Source organism: Eublepharis macularius, chromosome 1, assembly GCF_028583425.1.
Source record: "Eublepharis macularius isolate TG4126 chromosome 1, MPM_Emac_v1.0, whole genome shotgun sequence".
Taxonomy (NCBI): domain Eukaryota; kingdom Metazoa; phylum Chordata; class Lepidosauria; order Squamata; family Eublepharidae; genus Eublepharis; species Eublepharis macularius.
This window is the reverse complement of record NC_072790.1, coordinates 251,484,039-251,508,834: the sequence shown is the minus strand read 5'-3', so window position 1 is coordinate 251,508,834 and position 24,796 is coordinate 251,484,039. Positions and strand designations below refer to the sequence as shown.

Sequence of the window (24,796 nt, the reverse complement as noted above, 5' to 3'; positions counted from 1 at the left end):
CAGCTGGTGCAAGACTGGTGTTATATGTACAGTGCAAGGCACTCCGGTAATGACCCGCGCCGCCACATTTTGGACCGGTTGTAACTGCCGGATCAGGTTCAGGGGAAGCCCTACGTTTAGCGCGTTACAGTAGTCTAACCTAGAGGTGACCATTGCTTGGACCACTGTAGTTAAGTCATGGGTCGAGAGATAGGGGGCGAGTTGGAGCATGCTCCAAGGCGTCTGGGGCCTATCAACAACAACAACATTCGATTTATATACTGCCCTTCAGGACAACTTAATGCTCACTTAGAGTGGGTTTACAAAATGTGTTATTATTATCCTCACAACAACCACTCTGTGAGGTGGGTGCAGCTGAGAGATCTCTGAGAGAGCTGCGACTGACCCAAGGCCACTCAGCTGGCGTCAAGTGGAGGAGTGAGATAGCAAACCTGGCTCTCCAGATTACAGTCCTGCTGCTCTTAACCACTACACTAAACTCCGATGATAAGCAATACAGGCAGTTTCACGGGCTTAATTAGATTAGAAGGTAGTAAGAGGAAAACAGTGTCAAGTAGTACGGAAAGCAAGTTGCATGGGAAAACTTTTTTTAAGTGTACTTTGGAATTCCAAAAGCATAACATCATTTAGAGTTATTTGAATTGGACGGTTCAGACACTTAACTGCTCTTCATGGCAGGCTTCCAGGTCATAGAGAACTGTTTTTCAGTAAATGGTGACTTTTGCTCATCTGACGTTTCCATCAGCTGTTTGTTGTCTTTCAGGAGGCCGCTAGAGGAAGAAAAAGGAGTGTGTTTGTCAATGGAAAGAAACATTTAAACCAGGCCCAAGCCTATTTAATTGTTATAGTCCCATTCGTGGAACCAGGGAAATGGTGCTATGTTATGGACAGAGAGACTTAATAGCAAACTCACAAAAGTGCAATACCGATGTGCAATTCAGAGTTTAAAAAGTGTCAGACCAGCTTAAATGTGTACAGTATAGCTATGGGCAAGGGGTTTTAAATCTAAGTATTATCTGCCTTCACAGAAACCCGCACTGTGTTTCAATGTGGATCTCTGTTCTGTGAAAGCCAACCCAGAGCAGTGACTCATACAGAGATGCAACAGGAGGTAGATAATCCTTCGGGAGCCCTGCATTGGGTGGGGCTGAATGAGATAGATGTATTCCACAGAAGCAGACAAGACCAGAGTGGTGGGTTGTGGAGAGACACAGTAGGTTAGGCTCTTCTATGGGTGGGTTTGGGGGCCTTAAAGAAATCTTAACTATTTTTCCCCACATGTTGCAGTGCTCAAACATGTCCTTGTATCACCTTTGGGAGTTGCCACCTAATCAATTAATTGTGGTGGTTCATGATGTTCAAGAATGAAATTCCAGTTTGCAATGAAGCTTGGGGGAGAAAGTTTCTTTGCTATACTTATCTTGCTGATATCATCCTATGCAGTTCGATGCTAGGGTTGCCAACTCCAAGTTGGGAAATTCCTGGAGATCTGGGGGGTGAAACCTGGAGAAACCTGGAGAAAGTGGGGTTTGGGGAGGGAAAGGACCTTGACATGGCATAATTCCAAGGAGTCCACCCCCCAAAGTAGCCATTTTCTCCAGGTGAACTGATCTCTGTGGCCTGGAGACCAGCTGTAATTCCAGGAGATCTCCATCTACTACCTGGAGGCTGGCAACCTTATTTGATGCCCAAATATGAATCACGGGTTCTGTCCTCCTCGGGCTTGGTTGTTAATTATCTTTTGTTGATTGTGGTTGTCTTTCTGGTCTCCGTTTTGCCCTAACTACCAGCGATAAGATACCAACACTGCATCGAGCATGGATCATTACCCTTGGATTGATTTTTCTTTTATTTTTTTCCAACTCCCTGTCTGTGCAAAACGGTCGAATGAGGTTGCAAGCAGGTCCCTATCCCAGACAGTGAGCTTTTGAGGGTGCTCCATTACACCACGAAGAGTTGTCTTTCTTTCTTCCAGGGAGTTCAAAGGGCGCCTCTCTTTGTGAGTGCTCAGCGCGTCCCTAATGGGCCTGGCAGAGGCATCAGAGACAACAGTGTGCACCCAGCGCTTCGTTGTCAAATGCTTCCAGCATTTCAGCTCCAGGGATCCGAAAAACTTACTCATACTCCAAGTGTCTCTGACCATGCACGTTTTATGACATCATCACGCCACGATGCCGCTCTCATGGCGCGATGATGTCACAAAACGCACCAGGAAGACGCTATCATTCCGACTGCTTAGCGCTATGCCGGTAAGTGTGGATTCAGCCCAGCACACAGGCAGGAAATAACCTCTAGGTATGTGCCAGGACCCCCTTTCCCGCTGGGAGGGTATAGGGATCTGGCAACCGTACTTGCATCTGTGATGGCAGTGGAGAGTGACGTACGTTGATCAACGCTGGGGGTTTCAAGGCGAGAGGCTAACAGAGGTGGTTTGCCATTGCCTGCCTCTGCAACCCTGGTCTTCACTGGAGGTCTCCCAAAAAAGCTTCAGCGATCTAACAAGATTGGGCTTGCCTGGGCTATCCAGGTCAGGGTACCCATGAGAGCCAGTTTGGTGTAGCGGTTAAGAGCGTCAGGACTCTAATCTGGAGAACCGGGTTTGAGTCCCCACTCCTCCACCTGAAGCCAGCTGGGTGACCTTGGGTCAGTCACAGCTCTCTCAGAGCTCTCTCAGCCCCACCCACCTCACAGGGTCTTTTTGTTGTGGGGATAATAACAACACACTTTGTAAACTGCTGTGAGTGGGCATTAAGTTGTCCTGAAGGGCGGTATATAAACTGAATGTTGTTATATATTGTTGTTGTTATACCTGCATTTGTAGCAGTCCTAAGCTTATCGCATCACAGCTCATCTCCTGCCTAGAAAATCCCATGAGTCGTGGGGTTGCTGAGAGGTGGCTGGGCTTGATAGCACTACATCAGACCCGTCCCGCATCCTGTTTCCACCAGCAGCCTCCCGGCTGGCCCCTTCCTGGAAGCTCCCAAAGTGGGCATGACCTTCCCCTACGACTTGTCTCCAGCAGCTGCCTCTATCCAGAGAGGATCATGTGGTTTATTATTTAGTGAGCAAGCTGGGGCCCCGTGAAGGCTTGTGTGTGTGTATGTGTGTGTGTGTTATGCGCTGTGAAGTCGCTTCTGACTTATGGCAACCCCTAAGAATTAAGAGCCTTCCAAACATCCTAGGAGAGGGGAAAGCCCCCATCCACCCCATGCCCTCCTTCTCCCCTCTTGCTTCACTCAGCTGCCCCAACCATCTTCCTATCCTCTGCTCGGGCTTTACTTCCCTGGCACTAAGATTGCCAACTCCAAGTTGGGATATTCTGGGAGATTTGGGGGGTGGAGCTTAGAGTAGGGTTGCCAACATCTAGGCAAGGCCTGGAGTTCTGCCAGAATTACAACTGGTCTCCAGACTAGACCTCCAAATCAGTTCCTTTAGAGAAAAGGGCTGCTTTGGAGGGTGGACTATATGACATCACATCCCAGCTGAGGCATCTTTCCTCCCCAAACCCTGCCCTTCCCAAGTTCCAAATCTCCAGGAATTTCCCAACCCGGACTTGGCAACCCTAGCTTAGAGAGGGTGGCGCTTGAAGGGGGGAGGGACCTCAGTACCGTATAATCCCATAGAATCCACCATCCAAAGCTGCCATTTTCTCCAGGGGAACTGATCTCTATGGCCTGGAGATCAGTTGTAATTCCAGCAGATCTCCAGCCACCTCCTGGAGGCTGGCAACCCTAAGTTTGCTCATTTATTCCTCCCCATCATTTACCAGAAGTTCTGCTTCCCTTCCCATCCCCTTAAACACAGGCTTGCTCACTCCTTCCCTTTCCAGCCTCAACGATGGTTCCTTCCTTCCCCCCATTAACTCTTTGCTCCTACTTCTTCTCTACAACTTGCTTCCCATTTTTGGATCCAGTTTTGGGGGAACTTTTCCCATGCGTTTACAAAACAGCAACCCTAAGTTTCCAGAGCTGTCTGCACATACACAGACAGTGCTGTTACTGTGTGTATTTAGCAGTATGCATTTTTAAAAACTTTTCATATTTTTCTTCAAGTCTGGGATTTTCCCCAGGTTCGAGTGGGGAAAGCCCCTGCTCCAAGGAGCTGGTTGTCTTGGAGTAGAGAACATAGCTAAAAGGGAGGTGGAAGTAAATGGAGGAGGAATCGGTGTTTGCTCCAGAGACGCCTCCTTTGACTTCAGCCCAATTTAAGCGTGAAGCTGGTGAACAACAGAAATGCCCATCATTTATGGCCTGATTATGATTTACCAGGTGGGAAACTGGGACCCTGGCACTTATTCTGTGAAGCGCCGAGTCTGTGATGTCATCACACGGGTCAAAAGGCAGCCCATAGGGTTGCCATCTCCAAGTTGGGAAATTCCTGGAGATTTTGGGGATGAAGCCTGGAGAAGGCAGGGTTTGGGGAGGGAAAGGACCTCAGCATGGTATAATTCCATACAGTCCACCTTCCAAGGCAGCCCCCCTTGGTGAACTGATCTCTGTGGCCTGGAGATCTGTTGTAATTCCAGACCTCCAGCCTCTACCTGGAGGCTGGCAACCCTAGTGGCCCGGGAGCACCCCCACGCTCAGCAAGGAGGCTGAATTGCCCCCCTGCGGGCCCAATTTGGCTCGAAATGGGCCCATTGTGGGGCATGGGGGCATGTTGCACTGCCGGGGGTGTGCCCCTGGGGTGCCCCCCCCCCGCTGGCTAGGTAAGTGGAGGTGGAGGGGAGGAGGTAGGAGCAGAGGATCCCCCACCCTGGGCAGGGGATTGGCAAGCCTACACTCAAATCCCTTTGCCGGGTTAATTTTAAAAATTGTGCTCAGAGAAATATTTCTTGGGCTCAGCAGCAGAGAACTGGGGACCTGCTTAGAGGCCCCTGGTCTCAGTTTGAGGTGATGGAAGCCATGACGTCCACCTTAAAGAGGATTTCAGTATGGGTTTTCAGTCCAGGTCAGCTGGACTTCCAAAAGCAAATATTGAAATAATAACTGCTGTAGGATTGCACTGTTAATCTTTAAGATGCCACTGGGCTTTTATTTTTGTTTGTTTGTTTATAATCTGCCTTTCTCACTGAGACTCCGAGTGGATTACAAAGTGTGAGATTCGTACAATCAATATTGAGGACATTTCCATACAGCGTCAAGGACATTTCCATAAACAATGTCATAGGATTTTACAAAGACAGAGCATTAGCAAGGATCCAATACAAAGCTGAAGAATTGCGGAAACAGAACATAATCCATTCTAGGCCTGACATTAGATAACATGAAGCACAGGTAGTATATAGGAGCACATATGCAAAGCAACAAATAATACGCAAGGCAACATAGCGGTGAAGTCTACGGTCCCTAATTCCTTCGTGAAGCATCTGAGCCCCCCTCCCTACAACTTCCCTCCTGAGTAAAAAGCCTTTTTGAATAATTTGGTTTGTTTTGTTTCTATTCTAGGGTTGCCAATTGCAGGTTGGGAAATTCCTGGAGATTTGGGAGTGAAGTCTAGTGTTATGTATTGAGCTAGCTTTGAGGAGAACTAGGCTCCTAAGGTAACCAATCCTATCAGGAATTGGGATGTCAGACAGAAACCAATCGTTATTCCTTGGACAGGAGCCAATTGCAGTCAAGTAAACAGGATGTCTTTTGTTTTGTGCATGCAAATGAAGGATCCTAAAGCCCACGTTCTTATTGGGTTGTTATGGATATGGGGTGGAGTTGGGAGTGTATATATCGTGGCCCCTTCGGGGCCAGTTGTTCTTCTCTTGTACAATAAACTATACTATGAGCTGAAGTCACTGCCTGGCTGAATCACTTGTGGGGTCTACCCCAGTACATAATATCTAGGGAGGGACCTCAGTGGGATGTAACACCATCAAATCCCGCTTCCAAAACTGCCATTTTCTCTCTCCTGAGTCAGGAGGTGAGCTGCAACTGCCAGAAGACTTCTAGGCCCCCGGCTGAAAGCCCCAATTTGAGGGGCTCTGTTTCTGAAAGCCAAAAGGGAGCCCCCACCTTGGTCAAAGTCATTTAAATGTGAAGGTCTTTGGTCTTTATTTGTCCTGAGTTTCTGGGTCAGTGTATTACAAACAATTAGGTTCCCCTCCCCAAAGTGAGTTTATTTTCTTATAGCAGTAAGGCAATTAATTAATCCACTGATTAATTATCAAATCTTTTAAGGTTGCCGGCTCCAGGTAAGAAAATTCCTGGAGATTTTAGGGGTGGAGCCTGGGGAGGGCAAGGTTTGGGGAAGGGAGACCTCAGCTGGGTATAAGGCCGTAGAGGCCTCCTTCCAAGGTAGCGGTTTTCTACAGGGGAACTGAGCTCTGCGGCCTGGAGAAAGGGTTGCCAACCTCCAGGTGGGGCCTGGAGATCCCCTGGCATCACAACTGATCTCTAGACCACTGAGCTCAGTTCCCCTGGAGGAAATGGCTGCTTTGGAGTCTGGGCTCTATGGCATTATTCCCTGCTGAGGCCTTTCCTCTCCCGAAGCCCCCCCCCATTCCCCAGGCTCCACCACCAAATTTTCCAGCAATTTCCAAACTGGGATCTGGCAACCCCATCTGGAGCTCAGTTGTAATTCCGGGAGATCTCCAGCCACCACCTGGAGTTTGGCAACCCTATTCTATCATCACAGGTTGCCAGCCTCCAGTCAGTTACCACAATTGAGTCATAGCCCGCCTACCGGCAGCCTCCTATTGGCTCCCGTCCCCACTCCTTATTTCTATTGGCTGCAGAGGGTGCCCGGTTTTTATTCGACCGTTTATTTCAAAAGAAAATTCCGTCCGGCCGTCTAACGCCTCTTCTTTGAACCATCCCAGTCAGACTTTGCACAGAGCCGCACTCGATTGGTCGGCTATGATTTGACCCGCCTCCGCGCCCTGGCGTTCTGATTGGCTGCCTACCTTTTCGCTCAAGCAAGACGTGGATGGGGCGAAGGCTAGGCAAGGGGGCGGTGGAGGCGGCGGCCATTTTGGCTCCGCGGCGCAAGTGACAGGAGACCGGGGAAGAGGGCGCCCCCGGAGCGAGAGCGCCTTAGGCCTCTCCTTTCTCTGTCCGCCCCCCTCGTTCCCTTCTGCCATGTCGGACACGCTCAGCGGCGACAGCCGCTCTGACGAGACCGGTGAAGAGAAACAGGTGAGACGGGGGAGAGAATGAGAGGGAGAGCATTGGGGGGACCGGATTGGCTTCACAGTCCGCCACTCCGCCAGAAGCTGCTTTCTGATTGGCAGCCGCTGCGTTGTTCTCGCTGCCTATTGGCTAGCTTACTTCTAACGGGCGGTATTTCCGGTGTTTGTACCGTTGAAACCATAGAGATGTCAAAAAAAAATCTAGAGTCACGCAGGTAGCCTGGACTTCCGATAACAACCAAAAACCTCCTTAGGCTGTGATCCTGTCTGGGCATGCAGAGCGGAGGCGGCATCAAAGCCACTCTCTGCGGCGGAGGAGTCCGGTTTCAGGTTGCCAACCTCCAGGTGGCGGCTGGAGATCTCATGGAATTGCAGCTGATCTCCGGGCAGTTTCCGTGGGAGGAAATGGCTGCTTTGGAGGGTAGACGATGGCATTATACCCCGCCGAGATCCCACCCTCTCCAAGTTCTACCCCCCCCCCAATCTCCAGGAATTTCCCAACCTGGAGCTGGCAACCCCACAAAGGTTGCCCATGGCGCATTTTTCTTGCAAGTGAATCCCTGCCCAACGGGTTCGAGTCCGCAGTGGGGAGTCTCATCTGAGCCAGGGCCATGGGAGGGACCCAAAGGGGGCTACAGGGGATGAGTTGGTCGGTCTCTTGCACAAGGTCCAGCCAACTGGCCAGTGGTATGTCATTAGTTCATCCTCTTTAGTAGGCAAAATAACAGAAGATAACTTCCATCACCAACCTGTTCTAACAAATAAAAAATTGTTTCTAATATAATGGGTAGCCTTCGTCGCTGCTAAAATGGTTTTGGGTGGGTAGCTGTGCTGATCTGTAGTAGAAAAGCAGGATTTGAGTCCAGTAGTACCTTAGAGACCAAAAAGATTTTTGAGTCAGAGTGGAGATCTCTTCGCCTATGGCTCGGGGATCTCCATTTCTTCTCATATCTGAAAAAGGGAGCTTTGACACTCGAAAGCTTATACCCTGAAAATCTTGTTGGTCTCTTTGCCGCCAGTGACTGTTGGTGCTTCCCTTTGTAGGTCTAGCGGGTGGCCAGGAGGAGAAGCTTTGCTCCTCTGCTAAGGTTGGCGATTGCTGTAGGTTTGGGGGTGGATAAACAGCATGTGCTCCAGCCCTTGCTTAACAAATGACTCCCAAAGAAAATAAAAAAGAGAAGTTGTTCCTAAATAAGGTGACTCTTGGCTGCAAGGAATATCGGATTGAGCTGGTTTGTCTCCTCCCAGAAGGGCTGATGAATGGCATAAAGCAAAGACTTGTTCTCTGCTATTCCAGAGGGAAAGACTAGATGAGAATGAACCTAAGATACTGGAGAGTAGACTTCAGTATTGGGAGAAACTTCCTAATGGTAAGAGCTGTTTGACAATGGCCAGAATGTGAGGGAGGCTGTTCATCACTGCCTTCAAGCAGAGGTTGGACAGCCCTCTGTCAGGAATGCTTCCAAGTTCTGGATTTCCTGGTACATCCATATAGCCTATGAAGTCCAATGCAGCTATTCTCCTGGTTCTAGGATTCTCACCTTCTCTGTTCTGTTTTGCAGAGTTGCCACAATTTCGTGGCTGAGACAGGCGTGGTTGCTGATCATCTGTGTTTGGGTGGTTGTGGTAGATGATGCACCTTAGGCTGTGTTTGCATGCAAGTTTAAATGTGGGGTTAAACAAACATGGGTTCTGTAATCCAGTGTTTACTTTAGTGCTTGGATGTTGTTGTCTGACTTTTGAATGCATTTCATCACCTGTGCATTGCATCGGCTTTGCAAATGGGTGAATGAGCCCTGAATTTATTCCTCGGCTGGTTGACCTCAATCTGTCTTTGAGCTCATTCTCCACTGCAAGGTTCTAATCCCATCAAACATGGGGATGTTGTTCTAGTAACTCTCCCACATAAGAAAGGATAGCGGAACCAGGATTATCTTGCCATGTTGCATAACTACACACATCTGTTGCGTGACTGCTTCTTAGAGAATATCCAGAGCTGGATCAAGCCCTGCCCTTTTCTGCTGAACATGTGAAAGCTGTCCCATGCCACCGCAGAAATGCGAAGGAAGTTAGGGCTGAAAAGACAGAGGAGGGATGCTTTGATCATGAATTTCTGCCTTGGCTGACAGAACTCACCAGTCCCTGTCAGGGACTAAGTTCAGACTTGCAAAGATGTCCAAAAAAGTTAATAGCCCACGGAAAAAGTGTACCGGCCTTGTTAACCATTGAAGCCCAGGAGAGTGATTTATGGCTCATTGGCAGCCTGTCCTTTTGACTTCCAAAAATATACATGCACGGTAGCCTGGAGAGGATTTTTAACTTGTCACGCAAACTATTGACAATATAAGTAGGGTGGAGGAATATCCTAGTTTGCAGCAGTTTCCGAAGGAGGAATGTAATAAGGGGATCTTTTGTATTGAAAGGTAGGGGATAAATGTTTTAAAGAAATGTCTCCGGGGCACTGGCTGGACCTTATTCCAAGAAGGATTTAAACGGGAGTTAAATAGATTCATGGAGGATAGGTCCCATCGATGGGTACTAGCTGGAGTGGACCGATAGGCCATATGACCCTGGAAGAGGGTCCCTTTCCCCAACACAAGAGGGATGGAGGAAGAGCAAGCAGAAAGGGAGGGCTGCTGAGCTGCTGGCACCCAGTGGCCGTGAAGCCATCGTGACTTAGGTGAGTCTTGCTCACTCGGGGCGAGGGTAGCTGCTGTATGGGGGGCACATTGGCCCACTGGAACCGTTCCTGGTGAGCTTAACAGCCAGTTCACCCCTAGCTACTAGGCACAGTGACTACAGGAAACCTCCATGTTTAGAGGCAGCGAACATCTGTGCCAGGAGGCAGCGGTGGGGGAAGGCCTTGGCCTCCACCGTCTGTTCGGCCACTTCATGAGACAGGTCGCATGACTGCTGGGTTTGCAAGAGCATTCAATCCTGGGCTGTTCTCGCTCTCGCTCTCTCTGTAAATTCCAGACAGGTCTGTATAATAAATGTTTGTGGTTTTATGCCTGTTTCATTGTGATGGCTTTTCACAGCGAGTCCTGGGAATCATTGATTGTTGACGTGCTGTTAGGTTTGTCTGCTGTTCCTCGGGGAAGCGAATGACTATTAAAACAGTTTATCCATCGTGTAGATGTTGCCCCTGAATTCTGGTAGCAGCTTTATACCCATTCCTGGGTTCTTGTTTTAGAGACATTCTAGCTGTGAATTGCTGCTGTGGCTGACGAAATTAAGGGATCGCCCTTATAAGATCTCTGCTTTCACTGTCAAACACTGGCAGTCAGATAAAGTGCTAGACTTAAAGCGTCAAAAAACAGCTCCCTGGCTCTTGGGAGGGGTGGGGTGCCTGACTGTCAAGGCGAGCCAAGCATTTCTTGTTTCAGAGATGCAGGATTTTTCTGGTTTGGCTCCTACTGTGTCTAATCGAGGGACAGCTTGTGAGACTGGGATCTGATTTGCCCTTGGGACCCAATTACCAAGCAGCAATACGCTTGGCCAGTTTCATTAGGCTACTGGTTTCAAAGAGTCCTTACCACAGATACTTTGGGGGCTACCTGTTTATTTCGGTCTTGACAAAAATGGGAAGAACTGCTTGGAAAACAGGTAATGGCCTTATACTGAGTCGGATGCTGCTAGCCTTCTACTGCCTCCTGTGACTGGCTTATAGCTCTTCAAGATCTGGAGCTGAGATCTTTCCCATCCCTGTCGCCTGATTGCCTTTCACCCTGTGATGTCAGGGTCGAACCCAAGCGCTTTGTGCAGTATTTGAAAGCCAGGCTAGGGGCGCTCTAAGGTGCTGTCTTGTTTTCCCTCTTGTTTTAAAGACCTACAAAAGCTTACAGGTCAAGAAAGCTGGTCCTGAAGGTGCCAAAAGACTCCTTGTTGTCTTTTGTATCTGATGGCCATGAATGCTTGCGCTTCTACATCTTGCTGCAACTCTCGAGGCTACAGCAGCTGTGTCAGGAGGTGGACTCAGAGGTAGGCCATGTGGCCCAGAAGCTGCCAGCCCAGCTTTGCTCCTCTGTCGCAGAACCACAGAGTTGGAAGGGGCCAGACAGTCCTTCTAGTCCAACCCCCTGCCCAGCAGGATGAACCTAAAGCATCCCTGACAGATATTCATCCAGCCTCTTCTTGAAAACTGTCATCGAAGGGGAGCTCACCACCTCCCTAGGCAGCTGATTCCACCTTTGAACTACTCTGATTGTGAAAAGGTTTTTCCTAATATACAGCCGGCACCTTTCTGCATGTAATTTCAGTCCATTGCTCCGGGTCCTACCCTCTGCTGCCAACTGGAACAGCTCCCTGCCCTCCTCCAAATGACAGCCTTTCAAATATTTAAAGAGAGCAATATTTAAAGAGAGTTGGAAGAGGCCATACAGACCTTCCAGTTCGACCCCCTGCCCAGTGCAGGATGAGCCTAAAGCATCCATGACAAATATTCATCCAGCCTCTTCTTGAAAACTGCCAGTGAGGGGAGCTCACCACCTCCCCAGGTACCTTTGAACTCTGACCGTGAAAAAGTTTTTCCTGATATCCCTCCCTCCCTCATTTTGCTTTTGGAAGAGGGAGTTAAGCTTGGGTGCAATATCGGTGGGAAGCTGAGCCTACTAGGTTATTGGTTTCACATGGTTCAGAGGCAGTGTGCTCCTAATAATCTTTTCCTGCTTAGCCCTATCATCAGGTGACTTCCATAGTGTCCTGCCTATGGACGTCGCAAGGGTGTCTGAGATCCAGAGGAGTTAGCCATGTTAGTCTGTAGTTGCAAAACAGTAAAGAGTCCAGTAGCACCTTTAAGGCTAACCAACTTAATTGTAGCATAAGCTTTCGAGAGCCACAGCTGTCTTCGTCACATGCAACTTTCTGCCTAGTAACCCAAAGATTTCTTCCAGGAAATGTCATCAGTGTCAACGTGCACCACAACTCCATGCATCAAGCATGCACACAGAGTTTCTGTCCAGTGGGTATCTGGCGCCCTTCTTAGCGATAGGATGCTTAGACCTGAGGCTCAGGTGAGGCAGGTTGCCCCTAGAAGTGCAAATGAGTCTCTGGGGGTGATGTGGCTTGCCTGGCTCTTCTACATCAGACTTGGATGTCTCAGAGCTCCTGCTTTTCTCTCCTTTCCAGCAGAAGAGCAGCTTGTAGCTATAACTGGTTGACTGGGTTTCCTGCAGCCAAAGCCAGGTGCCAGTTGGAGCAGGGGGTGGTGGCAGCTGATGGGGTGCATCAAGCTTGTGTTACTCGTTGCCCCAAATAAGCAGCTGAGAGTCAGTATCTCTGCCCTGCTCAGAATGGCGTGATGAAAGGCTGGGCAAAGCTCTGCAGGGGGGTTGAATTTCAGGAAGCAAGAATAACCAGGGCATTTGGTGGGGCATCAGTTGAACTCTGATCCGTGACTTTGCCAAGCTGTGAATAATTTACTTTGCTGAGGCGAGCTCAAGGCTGTATATTGCCATCAAAGAGCAGGTTTTTATCAGTGAGGTTGCTGAGCCTTTTTGTAGGGCAGGGTTGGAAAACTTGGAATTGGGGTTAATGGTTATTAGAGGCAGTTTGCCCCTTGCCAGTGTTGGAAGAATTCCAGGTACTTTTTTGTCCGGGCGCCTTAAAACTTGATATTGGTACCTAGGAACCATTTACCCAGCTCTGTACAGGGCCTCCTTCCTGGGAATCTGCCGTTCATTACCCAGCCTTCCTGTGGTATTGGCAGAGTCTTCAGAAGTGGGGTTTGGCCCAGCTGGTTACAACCTACAGTTCCTCAGCTTTCATTTTTACTAAATTGCAGTTCATTAGACCTTCTGGACTTGCACACATGAGCTCAAGATCCCAAAGGGGAGCATGGGGCTGCTAGCGTTGAATGCAGAGAGGGTAGTTCTTTGCTATCTTTGCTATATCTCTGCTATCTTCCGTCTTTTCCTGCTGGCTGCCTACGCGGGGCTCCGTGCTCTTCATTCCACTCCTTACTGACCAAAAGATACCCAGTTATTTGCAAGCCTGAATGCTCCGAACCAAAAGTTGTGTTGATGCCTCCTCTCTCAGCACACCCCAAATGGAGGCTTGCGTTGGCATGACAGTACCCGCTGTATTGAAAAGCCACTCTGTCATCCTCCGTCAGCGCTCCACCAAGATGTTTGTTCCCCCTCATTCGGTCTTCGTTTTTTTCTGAGTCATCTACTTTTTCCGAATGATGCCCACGGTGTGGTGAGCTGGTGAACCGCTCGATGATTAAATGGCTTGAGCTAATTTTTTCTTCAGAGACGCAGTGTGTTTCTGGCTGTTTTCCTCACCAGCTCTCAAAAGGGGCGAGACGAAAGGTTGTTAGTGCAAAGCCTTCCTTCTGGCCAAAAATCTGAATCACTCACGCTAATCGCAGAATGTTCTTAAACCACCATTATTTTTCAGTGATATAATTACTCTTTCATAAGAGGCTAAAAATACAACTTCGGAGCCTCGCCAGCACATTGGCAGTGCTGTTGTGATGTCGTGGGGGGCCTTGGAAAATGCGTCAGCAATAGAATGTTGATAACCACTAGAGCTCTGCGAGGAAATGGAAAGGGAGGGGGTTTTGTGGGAGGGAGGAGGAACTAAATAAAGAGTGGGAGACACCCTAGGGGGCTTGAAGGGTCATGGAAGAGAAGAGACAGTGTAGACCCTGCGACTTAGAAGCAGTGTGCAAGGGAAACATAACTGAGACAGAGGATCGAGGGCAGGGGCATCAAAGATGCTAAAGAAATATCAGAAAATCTTCTTTTTACCGTTTTTAGGAATCGTTAGATTTTAATCTCTTTTTTGTGCTGCACTGAATAATTTTCAGGGAGAGATTCTTCCCTATAGTGATCTCAAGAGCCAGTTTGGTATAGTGGTTAAGAGCACGGGACTCTAATCTGGAGAGCCGGGTTTGATTCCCCACTCCTCCACGAAGCCAGCTGGGTGACCTTGGGCGAGTCACAGTTCTCTGGAGCTCTCTCAGCCCCACCCACCTCACAGGGTGATTGTTGTGGGGTAATAATAACACTTTGTAAACTGCTCTGAGTGGGCATTAAGTTGTCCTGAAGGGCGGTATATAAATCGAATGTTATTATTGTTATTATTAATATAACCGGGTTGGTTGCGAAATTTCTGTCTAGCATATTTTGCTCTAGAAATTAATGTATTATTCTATTAGTCGTTGCTCAAGATCATTTGATCATAGGAGATCTGAAAAAGAGAAGGAAAGCATGCTAAACTAAAAAATGGGAGGAAAAGGTTTAACTGAGATGCCAGGGACAGGGAAGGAACCGCTCGGCAAAGGAATCTTTGTGACAGCCAAGAAAATGGGGAGGAGGGTTGCATGTGAGTTGCATTTCACCCAGGGAATGGGAATTGCAGGTCACTTTTTGACCCTAAGGGCCCTGGCCGTTCCTGCATTGAAATGGAGCGATCTGGCTCCCTGACTGTGATCGCTCCAGTGCCAGCCCTCCATGATGGTAGAGGGGGTGTGCGGGGAACTGTATGAAGCTTTTGCCGACTGTGGTCACCGGCTTCTTTGTTCAGCTGCTGCCTTTAGATTCCATTCCGCTTCTGGGCCTCAGCAGAGAGCCCCAGGGCTGGGTTCTGTTGCTTTCCATCAGTAAGCAATGTGTTGTGCCAAGTATGAAGGGGAGGGGATGTTGCTGGACCATCCCCTGCTTTCTCTGGTTCTGCGCGTGGCTCTCTGAGCATGCCGCATCCTTTGAAAGCTGGGATTCTCCAGCAAAACCACCCACTTCTGCTGCTGCTCTAACCCCAGTGGGGTTGGGTAGCTACATATATATCCCTGGTGTAGCTTGGTCAGATGATTGGACACAGGGGCCTTTAGGTTCCTTCTGGAATCAAGATTCTGCCTTATTCAGGGGAGCAAAGCTCCTCTTCGGCACTCCAAACTTGTCTCAGGCCTACAGCCCGTGCCACCGTGTTCTCCTTTTGAAACCGTATTCTCCTTGTAGAACTTACGGCTTGCTTGGTTCTGCACAGAAGGGCTTCTCATCTCTTTACAAATTACATTACTCCCTGTGACCGCCACCCCTTCCCTGTTCATAATATTGTGCTTGCTTGTCTCCTTGAGTCAATACGGATGCTGCATTGTGCCCAGAGCTATCGTGGGAGTGATTTCACTTTTCAACCATGCCTGCCCGGTGACTCACTCTGCTCGAACTTTTAGCATATTCCGTCCCAAAGGTCCAGGCAGGTGCAAATAGATTTTTTTAAAGGGCAGCCTCTTCCCCTCCAGCTAAAATTCAAGCCGGCTGGCAGCAAAGCTCTTAGAACGCTCTGGGTTCATCAGCAAAGGAGAGCTCCGTGGTGATGCCGTCCCCTGCTCCAAAAATAGGCTCAGAGGTTGCCGCGTGCCCTTGTGACCGGACAGAGATTTTTCTAGCTCAGAAGTCCATAATGGCTTGTCAATTAATGTCGCCGCTAAAAGCTGAGCCTGCTTTTCACATGCATGCCCTGGGACCTCCATGTCCGCTTGTATCCCCTTGATGGAATGGAGAAAAGTAGATTTCTCCTACACAAGCATAGGTGAGAGCAACTTTCTTGGGCTTGTGCTTGGAATGTCTTGTTGGTCTCTAAGATGCCACTGGACTCCAGTCCTGCTATTCTACTCCAGACCAGCATGGCTACCTACCTGAAACTGTCTTGGGTTTCTCGGTTATCTTCTTGTGGGGGGAGGTATCTGGTCTAGCACAGACAAGCATTTACTGGAACGCTTATACCCTGCCTCTCTATTTGAAAATAGTCAAGGTGGCTCACAGCATTTAATCATAGAAAATCCATTTAAAAGGCAGCCTTTAAAACGTGAACAAGGGGCAAATTTAAACTTTTAGAATTTTTTTTTAAAAAAACTTTCAACTGGTGTAAAAGAGGGTGGATTCCAAAGGGCAGGGACGGCTGCTAAGAAAACCATGATGTGAGTTCCCTCCACCAAAACTTCCACAACTAGTTTCTGTGCGAGAGCAGGTACATATGAACGGAAGTGGTCCGCCAGTGATCTTGGAGCTGAAGCACTGAGGGCTCAGTGCTTTGTTCTGGGTCTGGAAGCATGTTGGTGCCCTGTGTAATAGGCGCACAGCAGGGGTGATGAACTCCTCATCGACAGCCCCAGTGCCCTACGGCCACCATGCTCTGAACCAGCGAAAGCTTCCAACTGTCATCAAAGGCAGCCCCACTTAGAGCACGTTACAGTTGTCAAGTATGGATGTCAGCGAGACACGTGAGTGCGATCAAGTCTCCAGATGAGGTCACAGCTGGCAAAACAACCTACGTTGGAAAGATGCAGTCTGGGCTACTTCGAACACCTGGGCATCCAGGGTTCTGCCCTGTCTGATGCGCGTTGAATGCCTATGCATGGATCTGCTGCACTTTGGACTCTTGGCACCTCCCATTTTATCTGGTTTTAATTTAAATTTGTTCACCCTCTTCCAGTCGGTTAAGTGCATCCGCTGCTTCCCTAGATCATTATGGTGTACCTGAAGATGTAACACTGGCTCCTCGAGTTCACAAATTATTATTACTTCTACTACTACTACTATTATTACTAACAAAGCCCGTTGTGGAGAAAAAAATACAACGGGCTCTAGAAAGGGCAGGGCAGGCGGGCCAGGCATTACCGCCTCCGCCACACCCTGATCCCATTGCCCCCTCCCCAGTGCCCTGATTGCTGATGGGGGCCAGGGAACAGCAGCAGTGCCAGCTGATAGCAGCGGGGAAGGGTTGGAAGGTGGGCCTATCCATCATACTGCCCTCTTGGGCAGCTGTGGAGCCCAGGAGCGCTGCAGAGGGGGCAGAAAGCACCTTGGAGCTCTCCTGCACTCTGCACCGGGCCAAATCTGGCCCAGTTTGGGCAGCTGCAGATCCTGGGAGTGCTGCTTGTGGGGGGGGGAGCTGGAGCTCTCCTGTGCTCTGCAGCAGGTCAGTTGGGCCCACTTTGGGCCAAAATCGTCCTATTGCAGTGTGCAGGAGTGTGCTGCACCGTTAGGGAGCACACCCTGGGAAGTGTGTTCCCCCACCTCCCCACTATCAGCTTGGCCTCTGAGAGGATAGAGGCCAGGTCTACCTGCCCTGCAAGTCTGTGGCAGGTAGATCTGGGCCCCACAGGTCTGGAGGCCAAATGTATTCACCTTCCAAAGCCATGATGAGTAGACCTGGCCTCCACAGGCCAGGTCCAGAGGCCAGGTCCACCTGCCTTGCAAAGCTATGGCAAGTAGATCTGGCCTCCAGGGGTCAGATATGCTCACCTTGCAAAACCATGATGAGTAGATCTGGCCTCCACAGATCCAGAAGCCTGGTATACCCAACTTGCAACAATATGGTGATCTGCCTTGCAATGCTGTTGGTATACCTGGCCTCTGGGGACCGGGTCTACTCACCTTGCAAAGCCATGGCAAGTAGACCTGGCCTCCACAGGACTGGAGTCCAGGTCTACCTACTTGCAAAGGCAAGGCTAGTAGATCTGGCCTCTGCAGGTCCGGAGGTCTACTCACCTAGCAAAGCTATTGTGAGTAGACCTGCCCTCCACAGGTCCCCCACGGCACCCCCTCCCCATAGCTGATCAAGGCTTGTAGGGAAGGCTTGTAGGAGGAGTGAAGGCAACCCCCCTGCTCCCCCCCCACCGCCGCATTTCCAGGCTTAGGAGGGAAGGCTGGGGGGGGGATGGCAGGAAAGCCCCCCCCCAGCCAGAGAAAAAGGCTTGGGGGCAGAGCGCAGTCCAGCCGGACATGCCCCATGCCGGCTAGCCCAATTGGGGCTGAGGAGGGCGGAGCCGACCTGCGGGCCCTTCTGAAGCTCCAGAGGCTTGCTCGGACTGCGCCTGTGCCAGGATAACAGGGTGAGACATCTAGAATACGCTTACTCAATTATGTAGTAAGATTATTATTTATTAAATTTATAGTCCGCCGTCCCCGGAGGTGGATTACAACATACAAATAAGTGCAAATAAATTACAATGAAAAGCAATAAAATCACAGATTCATACTCTGTTCAGCAGCATAAAATAGGCTCTACGATCTCACCTCTAATGCCCCAGGACAGGATTCCATTCAAACTGGGAGCCTGCTTTGGAAATGTGCATGCTATCTGTTCCTCCTTCCCCAGATTCTTTCTGCCGCATTTCACCCCTTTTCTTCCTTTATTGCCATCTAGCATTGTGTGTGGACAGGTGCTAACTATGGTTAAAGCTAACCACTTCCCCTCATAACCATATTTTTAAAGACTGTTTCAAACCATGCTGTCAGTTCGTGGGGAAACAATACTTAGTGTCCATTGGTGAGCATTTGCAAAATACAATGTTAGTGTCGTTTCACTGAAGAAATGCTTTTTCTCACTCCATCCTCATTCTTCTTGTTTTTATTTAGGGGCCAAAGAATGTCACATTGTTTAAGAAGTGAAATTGTTACCGGGTCAGTCGTCAGAAATCCATTCTTAATTCCTAATTTCTTCCTTTCAGGATACTCAAGAGAAGGAAGTGGTCATCCCTGAGAGAGCTGAAGAGGCAAAATTGAAGGCCAAGTACCCCAGCCTAGGACTTCAGAAGCCTGGAGGGTCTGACTTCTTAATGAAGAGGCTGCAGAAAGGGGTACTTGCCCAATTCCCCCCCCCCCCCCGCAAAGCCCTTTGTATCAAAGCCTGCAAGAGGCTTTGGCCCGATTGTGATCTTCTCGGGGGCACCTGGGAAGTGGTGGTCCAAACTGTTGAGCAAACTGGGCCACAACGTGCATTGCTTTTTCTGAAGGCACGGTCCACTGTTGGAATGAGGTCTCCTCTCTGGATTGGGCCCCTGGTGTTCATTCCACTTTCCTTGGGGGAAGCAGCTAGGGAAAACGTATCCTGAAATGGTTGCCCTCCATTTGTGCACCCACCCACCCCCTTCAGACACAGATCCATCCAGAGTTTGGCTTTGATGGTTTCCTTTTCATGATTGATCCCTGGCTGGCAACTAGATGGGCAGGCTGTGCCATTTTCTCTCTCTGGGGATTAACGTCCCTGCTGTGAGAATCCCTCGCCCTAGGGGCTTCCCCAGCAATCTCCTGGTGCCAGTTGCAGTAGTAAGTCGGACTCCAGCAGACATGGTTGGCAAGAGGCATATGCATAAAGTGTGTGGAGGGGATGGAGGATATCATGCGGATAGTTGGTAGGTGCCCTCACCTAGATAGCCCAGGCTAGCCTGATCTCATCGGATCTCGGAAGCTAAGCAGGGGCGAGTTTGGTTAGTAATTGGATGGGAGACATCCAATGAAGACCAGGGTTGCAGAGGCAAGGAATGGCAAACCACTTCTGATAGTCTCTTGCCTTGAAAACCCCACTAGGGGTCGCAGCAAGTCAGCTATGACTTGACGGCACTCTCCACCACCCTTTGGGAGGCAACTGTTGGAATGTCTGCTAACATTTTTGAGAAGTTGCAGATTGCCTCTTGATACCCCATTCTCCTTTCTACCAACAATAAATAAGCAGAAGTGGAGCAGGCAGGGGGATTTTACTACGCTTTGTGGGCCATTTGATGGCTTTTCCTTTGACAGTATTTGGCCAGTTGCTGACTTCCCAACTCGACCTAAAAATCATCTTCTCTCCTCCCCCAGCAAAAGTACTTCGACTCCGGAGACTACAACATGGCCAAAGCAAACATCAAGAACAAGCAGCTGCCAACAGCGGGAGCAGATAAGAACCTGGTGACGGGCGACCACATCCCCACCCCGCAAGATCTCCCACAGAGAAAATCCTCTCTTGTAACTAGCAAGCTCGCAGGGTAACCTGCACTCCTGATGGGGTTTCTGTTTTGTTTCGTTTGGGGTTTGGGGGGGGGAGGGTCCAGCCGGTTGAACTTTGCTGTATCATAGAGCTGGGACACACAGAACTCGCATAGCCACTGGCAATATTTATAGGAACCCAAAGGCGAGACTGGGACACAGTTGCGATTTTGATGCCGAGTTTCTTGCAGCGGGGCAATCAGCTGAGCCAGGCAGATCTGCTTGCTGGAGCTTGGGCGGGTGGGAGAGAGAACATCAGCTTTGGTGATCAGAATTGGTAGGGGAAGGATCCACACCCTGTGGCTCTTTCCAACAAGGGGGAAGGAAGCCAGCTGAACGGGCCCCGTAAGTTTCCTGCTAGTGGTGAGCTTGGCAAGAGAGGGCACCAGAAGGAGAGCTGCACCTTGCTATTCAGGGGGAAGCCTAAGAACGCTTCACATTTACCGGAAACTTCAATGTGCCCAAAGCACTCGGCATACATCCTTGCAATCCTTACCACAGCCCTGTGAGGTAGGTCAGTATTAGTACCCTCCTCTTGCCCTTGTGGCCTGAGAGAGATTAACTTCCCTTAGGCTACTTGGGGAGGCCATGGCTGAGGCGAGATTTGCAGTGGGAGCTTCCCAAAGCTGTGCGGTGCTTCCCCGGCTCTCTTTAAGAGCTGTTGTTCTGGATCAGGCCAAAGGCTTCTGCCTTGCATCTCTGTCCACAGGAAGCCCGATGCCTCTGGGAAGCTCCTCAGGAAAGCATGATGCTGATGGCCTCCCCGTTTGTCCTCAGCACCAGGTACTCAGAGGTGTAGCGCCTCTGGTCTTGGAGGTTCCGTTTAGCTGCAGCTTTTGGTAGGCCTCGTTCACCCAGAAACTCTTTTGTTTCTTCCAAGTCTTCTGAGCCAGTGAAGCTGGAGTGTGACTTGCTAGGAGAAGAAGGCACGGCTGAACTAGGACGCGCGAAGTTTCTGTAGGCCCCGCCTGGGGTGGGGCAGCTCTTGTGCCTCTGCTTCTCATCAAGGCACTTACGGAGGGAGGCCACGGAGGAACATGAGCTTTCCGCAAGCATTTTCCACTACTCTCAAGGAAAGTCCTCGCTGAAGGCTACTTGATTTTACTGAAGAGTTGCACAAAACTTTTCATGAAGCAGAAAGCTTACAGGCTTCACAGACTGGTCAGAAACAAATTGTTCTCACGAGCCCTTCTGGCAAGGGAATGAATTGGTAGGGCAAGAGCCCCGTGCCACCACCTGAAATGTCTGGCGGCCAAGTCAGATGCGTCTGAGCCACGTGCATCGTTTCCCTCAGAGGCCAGCTCGGGGCCAGAGGGGGCCAATTGCTGACTGAGATCCTCAACTTGAACACAGTTTTGTTCCCCAGTCAGCTTTTGGGGCACAGGGGTGTTCGAAGGACTGTGCGTGTCCTAGTCTCCTGCACCACAGAAAGCCAAGGCAGAGGCTGGAAGTTCTGGCTGCTTTTCAAGGGTTCTGCTCTTAAGGGGGAGGGAGAAAGAGGTAGTGTCAATCTCTGGATGCTGTGTCCCGGCTGGGAGGTTCACTCAGCCCTCCAAAACATAAGTAGAACCTGCTGGATCGGACCAGTGGTCCATCTAATCCAGCATCCTGTCTCATACAGCAGCCAATCAGTTGCCCTGGAGCGGGCCCACTACAAGGCCTAGAGGCCCAGACCCACCCCTGCAGCCCTGGGTTCTAGAGGTTGGCTGCCTCTGGATATACCTTCAGTTACCATGAGTAGTAACCATTGATGGACCAATAAAATGTCCTCCTGAGCGTCCAATAAAATGTTGCCCGCAGGCCTAAGGACTCGGAACTTGCTTTGCGCTTGTTAACTGACGTTCTCAAGATGTGGAAATGGGTGCCCTTGGCCAAAGGCTGTGTAGAGGACCCACAGCCTTGTTTACAAGCAGTGGAATTGGCATGAAAGAGGGACACGTCCGAGTGCCAAGCGTGAACCCACTGCCAATTTTTAAGGAGCAGCCTGCAGGGCAGAAGTAATTTGATCAAGTTGAGCTCCTACCCCAAGGAAGCACAAAAGATCAGTTTCTCTCTCAGAAGAGCGAATCTACATGGCTGGTCTCTTTATCTGCCAGTCACTTACCCCTGAGGCGTCTCCTGGTCTACGATGCTGGGTCAAGTGGGAGAATTCTGATCCGGCCGAGTTCTTTACTCACAGGCCTGGACGGCGGAGCAGGAAGGTTGCAAAGGAGTCGCCACGTTCGCGTGTTGTAGCAAAAGAGAGCAACAGTCTGGCGGCCCCTTAAAGACCAACGACCTTTATGAGCATCCGTGAGTCACGCCCACCTCGTCAGATATGTGGAAATCAAAAGTGAGCATGACTCATGGAAGTTCATCTAGAAATAAACGTCGTTAGTCTTCAATGTGCCACTGGACTTCAGTTTTATTTTGAACAGGGAAGTCACTAACAAAAAAGAGGGGATGAGTAGGCTTAATGGCGGTCCAGAGTGGCACCTGCTGAGAACATCTATGAGTTCTCCAAAGAAGCTGCGTAGAACTAAGACTCGTCTGAATTTCTGCCTGCTGGAGCTCGTAACTTTGTGTGCGTGTAAGAGAAAGTAGCCAGGGGGAGAAGCAAGGAGCCCCGCCTCCATGACTCGCAGTCTGCTTCATCTTACTTTCTTGCAAATGTTCCTTCGCAGCTTTAAAGACAAGGCCGTCTTTCTTTCCTTCTCCCACTGTCCTTTTTAAAAAAAATGGAATCTAAGATTCCCCGCCCCCGAGATGAGCTCCTGATTCCAGCGTTGAACTCTGTGTTTACGTGGAATACAGGCCACCCCATCTGCTTCCCCACACACTTGGGTGTTTCAGCCCTCGCCGATCTTCTGCTTGGTCACCCCGATCAGCAGTGGAGATTTTAGGGACCTGTGCAGGCTTGCCCTGAATATCCACCTTTTAGGCAAGGCACAAAAAAGTACTGCCTGCCTTTCCGAGAACAGCTCCCCATGAATCAACCAGATGGATGTGCCCTTGATCTATATACGTCCTTGGCTGTGTTTCTGATATTGCCGATGAAGCTGGAAGGTGGAAAAGGAGGAGGGGGGTGGATGGGATGAGGGGGCAGGAAGGAAGGTGGAGACTCTTTCACACTCCTCCTAAAAAAAGAATGTAAAAAATATTTAATTGAGCACTGGTAGTGTGTTAGGGGAGGGTGACATGACCTGCCCCTCAGAAAGTTTTTAAAGTCCATGCTGGATTCAGGCCTGGAAAAACCATGTGGGCGAGGCCCAAGGTGGTGGCGGTGGTTGTGAGTGGCGTCCCTGGCTTTTTGCTCTGCCTGGCGTGGCCTCCCGTGCCCAGGGAGGTGATGCCGGCACGGGGATCGAGGTGGAGCGAGTCCCCTTTGCTTCTGCTTGCAAAACCAGCAGTCTTCTCTGGAGATGCTGCGTGCACTCCCCAGTCCAGTCAGTGCTTATGGAGGAAAGGGGAGAGGGTTGGATGAGGCTCCCCTCCAGTGTGCCTGCCAGGAATGACCAGGTGTGCGGCTTATTGGGAGCCTAAACCACCTTGGAGGGGGTCTGACTCCAAAGCACAGCGTTCCTGAGCTCCCTGTCAGGTGGCAACTGGCCCGGAGCGGATGTGCTGTGCATCTCCTCTTGGACTAACAAGGCACCACTCGAACAAGGACTGTTGCATGTGACGGCTGCTCTGGCTTATGATCTGGGGCTGGGGTGGGTGGGCATTAGGGGTCTGATCGTGCCTCCTGCTTTTCAAAGGTCGCACTGGCGCTGTGCCCGCTGCATTGTCTTCACGCGTCTCTTCCAGGCTCCCAGTGCTACTGGGATGGAATTGCAGGTTCTTCGCTCTTGTGTAGTCGCTGCAGCCATTCTGCTGTTTGTCCCAGACATATTGTAAATAGATTTGAATCGTATATATAAATATATATAATTTTTTACATCATCTCCATCTCTTTATCTTCTAGTGTTTGCTTTTTTCTTTAAACAAAAAAAAAACCAGACCACCACCCGAAACCCAACAGGCCAGCCTCTTAGCCAAGCCACTGACTCTTTTTCTATTAGGCCTTCATATGGCCAAGCTTCGTCTGAAGCCCCCCTGCTAGAGGGAGACTCGCTCGGGCTCTCCCGCTGCCGCCTTCAAAGTTAGAGAGTTGCTGAATGTGTTGCGATGATCTAGAAAGGAGAAGGAAGAGTGCTGGGGGAGAAATCTTGAGAGTCATGACTTTTGGAAATAAACTTACCCTTGTCTCAAAATGCAGAGCTGAAGTTTTGTGTGTTATCTCCGGAATAAGAGAAGCAGGCAAGCCAAATGAATCCAGAACCCTTTCCTGGGCATTTCTGAACATGTGCCCGTTCTTCAGGGGTAGCTGCAGCCAGAAACGCTTCACGTCAGTATAATCCACGCTTTTCTTAGCCTCTTCCTCTTCGAAATGCTAGCAGCTGATAGCTGCGCCTGTTGTCTCGCAGGGAGGGAGAGGGGTTAAGGTTTTACTGGCCTTTGAAAAACGTACATTTCACTCTTCCTTCTGGAGGCAAGAAATTCTGCAAGAGTATGTTACAAGACACACACCAAAAATAGCAGAATGTGAAATAAAATGACACACAACTAGCTTTAAAACCTACCAAAACTGGGGGCAAAGGACAAGTATGTCCATCTGCAGAATAGGCCCAGCCAATAAAGGATAGGCAGCATTTTTGAACAGGTTCCAGCTGAGTCTAGATCTGAAAAGGATTATGGGCTGAACCTCATGGATCCGGTCTACTAAGAGTAAAAGCTTTCCTCTGGTGCAAGCAGTGTCCCCCAGATTAAGAATTATTTCTGCTACATTGGACAAGCGTTTGAGGAGAGCATTGCTGTTTCTATTCGAATGCCTCAGCTACCTGAAGACAGCATACCTGGTGGGACAGACCTGAGGCCAGCCCATTTCGCACTGAGGCGACTC

General features: G+C 49.8%; 1 protein-coding gene across 1 annotated transcript; it reads left to right on the top strand.

The window, feature by feature from the left end:
* The first annotated feature begins 6,936 nt into the window (after nt 1–6,936).
* ENSA (endosulfine alpha) lies at nt 6,937–23,810 on the top strand. The gene is made up of 3 exons (XM_054998030.1): nt 6,937–7,127; nt 18,579–18,707; nt 19,708–23,810. The coding sequence occupies exons 1-3, from the start codon at nt 7,071–7,073 to the stop codon at nt 19,876–19,878; spliced, it is 357 nt and encodes a 118-aa protein (XP_054854005.1). The 5' UTR covers nt 6,937–7,070; the 3' UTR covers nt 19,879–23,810.
* Nucleotides 23,811–24,796: the final 986 nt, after the last annotated feature.

What these genes read in the sequence shown, in the direction of transcription:
- ENSA (XM_054998030.1), top strand. Translation starts at nt 7,071, where the DNA reads ATGTCGGACACGCTCAGCGGCGACAGCCGCTCTGACGAGACCGGTGAA. An exon ending in AGACCGGTGAAGAGAAACAG is followed by an intron (nt 7,128 to 18,578) that starts GTGAGACGGGGG and finishes TCTTCCTTTCAG; the next exon opens with GATACTCAAGAGAAGGAAGT. An exon ending in TGAAGAGGCTGCAGAAAGGG is followed by an intron (nt 18,708 to 19,707) that starts GTACTTGCCCAA and finishes CTCCTCCCCCAG; the next exon opens with CAAAAGTACTTCGACTCCGG.